At 41.6% G+C, this 8,659-nt stretch overlaps 1 protein-coding gene across 1 annotated transcript in view; it reads left to right on the top strand.

Moving 5' to 3' along the window:
• Positions 1-8,298, top strand: part of hs3st1l1 (heparan sulfate (glucosamine) 3-O-sulfotransferase 1-like1) — a 46,620-nt gene extending 38,322 nt beyond the window's left edge. Inside the window, exon 2 of the mRNA XM_017696492.2 lies at positions 6,796-8,298. Coding sequence (XP_017551981.1) covers positions 6,999-7,928 — 930 coding nt within the window. The 5' untranslated portion in view covers positions 6,796-6,998 and the 3' untranslated portion in view covers positions 7,929-8,298. The remainder of the gene's footprint in view (positions 1-6,795) is intronic.
• Positions 8,299-8,659: the final 361 nt, after the last annotated feature.

Genomic DNA, 8,659 nt, shown 5'->3' with positions numbered 1-8,659 from the left:
AAGGCAGGTGAGGAGAACTGGAATAACACTGAGCAGTGAAGTACTTGTGAGGCAACTATGCTAGGAAACACTATGAGTGTCAATTCTGGATGCAGAAAGAGTGAAAAATGAGAAGGAGGTGTGGGGGAGTCGAGGTAGCTTGAAGCTGATGGTATCAAGCGTGACCTGCCCCGGCGAGACTGAGTTCAGCTTGAGAAGAAAATGCGCATCAGATTCCTCTGGAGTGAAGGGCAGAAGTCCAGCAGAAAAAGGTGAAAGGAGACTTGGGAGTGAGCGAGGGAGAGAGAGTGTATTGAAGGGGGAAGACAAAAGACAGAAGGAAAAACAGAGGCCGGAGGGGCGGGTTAAACTGTGAAAGAGAATATGAGAGAGGACGGAGAAGGACATAATGTCAATAAAGAGAAAGAAAGAATGCTTGAAAAGGAGAACGTGGGTGAAAAGAACGTAAGGCATAGGAGCCAGTCAAGGCACTTCTCTGTACACAGCAGAGACCTGCTTTTGATTTCCATTGTTGCCCCAGCCAGCTGTGACCATGGATGTATTATAGTACAACACAGTGTGCTTTCACTAGTTAGAAAGAGTCGTTTAGTTCCTATCTCAGAGAGGACAATATGAAATAAAAATCATGATCATGAACATCAAGATGTTTCATTTTACTGAGGTTTACAAACAAGCTGGAACAGACAAAATGAACCAACACTAGGGGCCTAATGGGGCACCAATCATGAATTTGCATGGCCAATTGCAATTTCATAAGTCTATTTTTTATATGAATTGTTGTTGTCAACAAAGACAATAACTAAATTTGCCTGAAGCCCGCACTTTATTGGCTAAATTAACACTAATATGAAACGTTCTGATTTCTAATCCACATTTTAATTTAAGACAAAGTGTGAGGAAAGGTGTGATGTTTTACAGGAAGCATTCACTGATATGATAGTTCTTTAGAAATAAAGCAGAAGGGTCCTAAAAATGCATGTTTACAGCAACTAATAGGGGTGAAGCAATATGCAAATTTCACAGGACAAACTGTATTGCTGTTTTTGCAGCACAATATGATACATTCTTGAAACCAAATTAAAAATGACAGCAGTGCTTGTTGAAAGGATGGCACAAATCATTTTGTAACAAATATGAAATACAAAAAAAGCAAAGTGCAAGCTGTGTTGCATGTTGCATACACGTGTTTGGCAAAATAAAAAAAGAACTAGGCAAAATATTTGTGGACGGTAAGGCTACATCTCAAAATTAAATTAATTGAGCATTACATGTTCACTTCCAATCTGACCCTGTGTTTCTATATAAAGTGGCTCTTATCTTCTGGCTGATTTCATTTCTAATATCGCTCAATCACTCCTAGCAAACTGCGGAATCCAAGACTCAACCAAGTAGCTATCAGAAGCAGTAAACATCCCTGTGGAGTTCTTTGTTTCACCGATTCAGATTCAGCACTTGGCGGCTTGAATAGAAGCAACTGCTACGATGTAAGTTTTCTCCCTGATTTGTGTCTTCCCAAATCTGTAGTTGAGGTATTAACACCTGTCTTCGACCGTGTCGGCATGCTGTCATCGTTCCATCTTGCACTCTTTTACTTTATTTTTTTATTCTGCTAGGAGAACAGTGTTTTCTAAAACAAAACAAAAGATCGTTGTGAGGTCACGCCGCTTGCTCTCTCCGCTCACTGTTTCATACAGCTTAGCTAATCAGCCATCTAAGCCGCACCGTTTAAGGTAGAACATAAAATTTGAAACTAGTGAATAAGAAGTGAACTTCCAAACCATTTTTTTGGTTCTGAGAGCTGTGCAGCTCTTTTTAAATCGGTTAAATGTTTTAGGAATGTCATGGATTGTGTTAAACAGAACTATTCAATTAACAGTGTGCATCATCTCACAACTGCCTTTTGGGAAAAAAAATCCTCTAATGACCATCAGAGATAGTTTTTAAGTATTATTGTAAGATCCAATGCATAACTGCAGCAATAAATACGTGTTTGGTACTAACATAGCACAGAAAATTTCATAGACACTTGGAAGTTAGCAGGCTTACAAAGCTACATTTAAAATCTAAACTGACCAGTATTACCTTCATAAGTAATAATGTTAGTTGCTCTTGTTCTTACACAGGCTTTGATTGAAATAACTTTTGCCTGCCTCAAAAAAAAAAATTCAGATTTCCGATGTAAAGTGACTTTGTTACTGATATTTAATAAAATATTCGTGATTTATGTTGGTAGAGATTGTGCTGGAATATTGTGGAGTGCCCCAGGGATGCTATGGACGAGTGTTGCTTCTTGTGAATGACCCAAAATAATTGAATACTAATTAATAACAAACCTAAAATATTTCAATAGCAAAAATGGTTTAAATTATTATTTTTTTTTATCAGCAAAAAGTCCCCGGGTACTTAGCTGGCTCACATTTACTTATGTCATAAAATCATAATGGACCAGCTGAAATGATTTAAATAAGTTTTCACTTGTATTGTTGTTGTTATGCTCTGAAAAGCACATAGTGACATAATTTATCACAATAACAAAAAACATCATTAACAATAATGTTCATTCCTATGTGATGGAATGTTGGGAGAATCTGCTTGATACATAAAGACACAGCCAGCATTTGGAGAAAAAAGTTAGAGACAGAAGAGCAGAGGTTAAGCTCCCAGAGGCCTGCCTTGGGTCACACTGCTGCAGTGACTGGCTGGTCATTACTGGACCTCTCAGCAAAAATGAGTCAGTGAGTCTTTTTTTAGTCCTGTATTCTATAGCGTGTGATCTTTTGAGATTGTCATACATCTATATGGTTTAGATGTGTCCCCTACATGTGCATCACTGCACAGTTGCCCCTAAACTGCAGTTAATGCATAAACATCCTAATAAAACCTTCTCTTTATCATTTAAAACACTTCAGACAGTAAAGGGAAAGCACTGTAATAGCAGACCTCACTGAATTAATCATTGTTTTATGCTAATAGCCTTTGAATGAGGCTTCTCTCAGCTCATCTCTACCTGCTGTTCCTTCTGATACTAAAGTAAGAGCTGCTGCATATAAATGAGCCTCTCTCTTCACCAGGGTTTATAAGTAGTAAAAGCTGCAGTTTTTCTTTGTGTGTTGGTGGAGGCACCTGTAGCTAACACACACAACACTTTACACGCACTTCTCATTAATATGTGCCAGTAGATACTAGGATTTATTAAGTTTAATATCTTTAATAGGCCTCTATTGTAGTTTGCCATTAGCAACAGCAAGACATGTTTGTCTTTATGGGCAGAAATGTTTTCTAAAATTATTCCATTGTGCTGTGTGTTAACTGCTCGAAAGCATATACATCCATCCATCCATCCATCCATTTTCTAAGCCGCTTCTCCGTCACGGTCGCAGGGGGGTGCTGGAGCCTATCCCAGCAGTCTTTGGGCGGAAGTCAGGATACACCCTGGACAGGTCGCGAGTCCATCGCAGGGCTGAAAGCACATATATGTCCTACATAACCCCCCTCCCAAATAAGTGTCACTGATTATCAATTTTGAGTTTATGGAGTACTCAAAATATGAATATTGGTAAATATATGCTACATTCAGTATCATTTTAGTTGGCTTGTAGTAATAGTCTTCAGATTAAGTTGTCTTGCATGGCGAGACGTGATGAGAATGCTCGTCTAGGGACATCTTGTTAAACTTTTGGTGCTGGACTGCAGCAAAATCCACAAAAAAGGAGTATGCCCCTTTTAACCCCACCCCCCATATTCCTCTAGTCTGTGCCCCTTTAATGTTGAGAGTACAATAAATAATACAAGCAAAACTATCTAGCTTACTCTATCTTAGGCCAACAGGCCTGTTTTCCCTTGTAAAAAGTAATGTTTATTTTTCCCGCATGTAATAGGGATGTAATGGTACTCTAAATTAAATTTAATACAGTCCAACACATTTTGAGATTCAGTTTGATACAATACAACACACTTTTAATACATCAAAAATAATAAGTGCCTTAATATGTGCCTTGTTCATATGTTCATGCTTGCACCTGCTTACATGAATGTGCACTATGGACATAGCAAAGCACAGATTTTCAGGTTTGATGCAAATTCTGAGTTCAAGATTTATGATATTTTCTATGTTACACATATTACAAAAATTCCAAAGAACCTATTATAATTGTAGAACTTAATATACAGTACACAGATTGGTTTGGCCATAAAAATCTAAGTTCTCCAATAGAGTATCTTCAATGTCTGCTGCTCCATCACCTAACCAAATAAAAAATAAACACTCAAAAGTTCATCCTTTGAGTGTGCTTAAAATAAGCCCCTCCCCCTCTGCCCACTTTGCTCAGACAGGATGCAGCCAGATGCCTAGTTTGGCAGCGATTTCCTCAAAAGATGAGAAATGAGAGCCCCTCTGAAGAAACTGAGGGGTGTATCAGCAGTACAGTGTTACATTTCGATACACGGTTTCAAAGTCGATTTTTTGATACATATTGAAATTGTTACAGCCTCAGCATGTAAAATATTCCTTTGCACATGTGATATATAACATGCTTAATTGGTAGTCTTTGTACTTTTCAGATGTGCTAACGTGTGTTAAATCCATGGGTTAATGACAGACTTGCTGTCTGACAGTGTTGATGAACACACCTTACTTGGAGCTCTGTTTTCCCAAGTTGTTGGATTGGTTTAGAAATTTCACGCTCCTTGTTTTCCCCACCACTTTTAACCCAAAATTTCTCATGGTTGTCCCCAGGTGATCTTGTTACAAGATCACGCCTGGACCAACGTGACTACAGTTTGAGTAGCTGGTGTTATATTGTAGCGTGGAAGTAGTGTAGAATTATATTAATAGCTTTAATTTCAAGTAATATAGTAAAAAATAATCATATAAATATGAAATTTAGCTTGCTACATATTATGCATATTTCAATTCCAGAGTCCTTGTTTAGGCATGTTGCATGACCTTGGAGGTCTGTTTGCTGTTCTGGACCCTGTATAGCAAGAAATTGTGTTAGCTGCTTTTTTATGGTGAAGACATGTAATACAAATCTAGAGATAATAGATGTAAATTTATTCAGCTAGATTCAGTGAGGGAAGAGAATATAAGCTGGTGGTTTAGCTGCTGTGCTCACAGCTGCTGTGCTATGTGCAAGACCAACCTTGGAATTAAACTTCTTCGGAATTAAACTTTTTGTGCTTCCATTCAACCAATGGCTGTAACCCTAGGACACCCACCATACCGCGTCCAAAGTGACAGAAACGGTAGCACAGCACAGAGATGGTAGCTAGTTGCAGGTGCCTCTGTGTGTGTCCTCTATGTTAAGTGTACACAGACCATGGTGAGCTGTATTGAATAAGACAGCAATCTCGTTCCTACTTCTAGCTGTTAACATTGGAGCTGGCAGCTCCTGTGCTGCCGTGCTTCTGACAGGCAAGCAGACATGTCCGTAAGTATCAGCTCCACCCTGGTGTCACAGTCCTGCACCTAGACATCCTCTCTCTCCTCTGGTCCTCCAGCCACCCGCGTGCCCCCAGGCTGCTCTTCAGCCTCTGACTGCAGCACGGGCAAAAGCAGGTGTCACCGGCTGAGCTTTAAAAGACATGCTTAAGACACTTCAAAAGAAGCTTTAAAACACAAGTGCCTGCCATTGAGCAAACAATCAGCTAAATTACTGGTTTATTTATTCCCGTCAGCATCTAACGATCTATTCTGCAATAAGTGATGAAAGTGGATCTGGTACGTCTATGACTGAGGCATTCAGCTGCTTGTATTTAAGGTTGAAATCAAGGCACTTCTCTTTGAATGGAAAGCCGCTGGGCGCTAGTGTGTAATGGAGTTGTGATGTTTAATCAGCTTTGAGTGCAGAGGAAAAATGCCATGAAAGTGACCTTTCACTAGGGGAATATTTTGACTGGGGGGCTGACTGTTTAGTCTAAGCAGAATAACTGTTGCGTTTTCCACGGTCAGGGATTTGATGAAGCGTAAAGGTCAGACATGGTAAATTCATATATTTGCATGGGAATTCTGAGAGATCATGAAGACAAAGTTCTCTCTCTCTCTCTCTCTCTCTCTCTCTCTCTCTCTCTCTCTCTCTCTCTCTCTCTCTCTCTCTCTCTCTCTCTCTCTCTTTGGCTGTGACTGTTGACTTTCTTAAAGGTGAATCCACCCATTTTCAACATTTCTGCCTAATTTAATCATTGAGGTGTAAAAAAAGTCATTCATAGTGGTTTAATGTGAAATGGTTCATTGTAGAGAATCTTAACAACTCTGCTTTCTTTAGAATGGTGGTAAAAGGAACCATCACAGTGCCTACAATGCAAATCTAGTACAAGTTATGTTAATCATAGGAAAAAAGGCAAATTGTTATCATTATTATTATTATTATTATTATTTATTTTATTTATTTATTTATTTTGGACTGACTTATACAACACCCTTTATGAACTTGTTCACCACAAATGGTTTTAGGCCACAACTATTTCTCAGTTATCCTTAAACAAAGCTTAATAGAATTCTGACTTGGTTGGTTTCTCTAGAATAGAGCATTGTGCAGATGTGTTTTGATGGAACTTACCTTTAAATGAATGAAAAAACAATCTCTTCCCTCTACATTGGTGGTGTTGATTCCTTATAATTTAAACAAGTTTATAATTTATAATTGAGGTTATAATTTAAAGTTTTGTTTTAGCTGCTCACTGTTACTATATTGTCCTTACTTGTATCTCTTGCTTGTAACACTTTGGTCTGGTCTGGTGGGCTCATCCTCCAAGACTCTAAAACCCTTCCTTTTCTCCTTTATTTGACTTCAACAGATTGCTTGCGGACCAGCAGCCACATACTCTCCTTTTTCTCCTGCCCACACAAAGTGGCTTCCTGCGAGTGCCACCCCACACTGCCAGCCTGACTGTGCCCCTGGCTTTGTGACGTCCCTGAGAGCTTCCCCTCTGGACACTGCTCACTTCTGTTGTTCGCCATCCCTGTCTGCTGGCTGCCCTCCTAGCTGCTCTCCCTGTCCATGGCTGGCCTGCTAGGATCTGTGTTCCTCCTTGTCCTGCAGACGTATGCTGCCCCTCCAGAGTTCATCCAGGTGTGGCCCAGCGCGTCCACCTCAGGACCTGGACTTCTGGCTAATGAGACTGTCACTCCCTCCCTGGTGCCTCCTCCAGGCACCAGCAAGCACACCCCCCACAGCATCATTATTGGTGTCCGTAAAGGAGGCACCCGCGCTCTGCTGGAAATGCTGGACATTCACCCAGAGGTAGCGGCAGCAGCTACTGAGGTTCACTTCTTTGATTGGGATGAAAATTACTCCAAGGGCTTGGAGTGGTACCGTGAGTTAATGCCATATTCATACCCCCATCAGATCACCATAGAAAAGACACCAGGCTACTTCACCTCACCGTTAGCTCCAGCACGCATCCGTGCCATGAACTCCTCCATTAGACTTCTACTGATCCTGAGGGACCCAGCCGAAAGGGTCATCTCAGACTACACACAAGTCTATTTCAACCGGTTGGAGAACCACAAGCCTGTGCAGGCCATCGAGGACATGCTGGTCAGGAACGGAGCTCTAAACACACGCTACAAGGCCATTCAGCGCAGCCTCTATGATGTCCACATGAGGAACTGGCTCCTGCATTTCCCTCTCGAGCAGATCCACATTGTAGACGGGGACACACTGATCCGTGACCCTTTGCCTGAGCTGCAGAAGGTGGAGCGCTTCCTGGAACTACCGCCCCGGATAGTGGCCTCAAACTTCTACTTCAACCAGACAAAGGGCTTCTACTGCATCCGCAGTGATGGCAGAGAGCGGTGCCTGCACGAGTCTAAAGGCCGCCCCCACCCACCTGTGAACAGCACCGTCCTCCAACAGCTCCGCTCTTATTTCCGCCAGCACAACCGCAACTTCTACCGACTGGTTGGGCGCACCTTTAACTGGCACTAGCTGATCTGGCCCCACCTGGGCCGAGCTTCCTTCCTTTCCATCCAAGTCCAGTTAGAGGGCTTAATGACAGCGATGTTGAGCAGGAGTGCAGATGGAAGCACTTTACATCACCCCCCTCCCCCAATACTTCTCCTTAATGCCTTTGAACTCTTACAGAGTCTGTAGAATAATTTTGCAATCAGAAAATTGTAACAGTTAAGAAAATAATTGTTGAGTAACAGCAAGAACACCCTCAAGCATTGATCCTCCGTACTATAAGCAAGTCACTGGAGGAAGACTGAAACAAATGGTTTTCTGAACTTATGAACTTTTTTTTCTTTGTTTGTTTGATATTCTTGTACTTGATAATAAATGGTTGCTTTCAAAATTAGACATCAGATATCTGTTCTCTCATTTTCGTCCCTCTATCTACCTGCATTTACTCAGGTCTGTGCCAAGACGTTTGGAGTAGCCTTTGAGGACAATCAGAGGCAGGAGGTGAGAATTATGCAGGGAAGCAGGTAGCCTAGAGCAGTGCTTTGGAGAAGCAGGGACCCCTAATAGGCTGAGACGTGGAAGCCAGTGCCTGCAGCCTCAGAATGTGAATCACGGGCGTCAGCACAGCTGCGGTAGCTGCACGCGTGCTCAGCAACACAACCTACCTCTGTTCAGCTCCTGTTACCATACCACGTCAAACGGCTTCTTCTGAACATGGACCGCAGGGGCTCAAATGCCCATCTTTTTTAGCGCAG

The sequence above is a fragment of the Pygocentrus nattereri genome, chromosome 5, assembly GCF_015220715.1.
Source record: "Pygocentrus nattereri isolate fPygNat1 chromosome 5, fPygNat1.pri, whole genome shotgun sequence".
NCBI classification, from domain to species: domain Eukaryota; kingdom Metazoa; phylum Chordata; class Actinopteri; order Characiformes; family Serrasalmidae; genus Pygocentrus; species Pygocentrus nattereri.
This window is presented reverse-complemented; position numbering and strand designations above follow the sequence as displayed.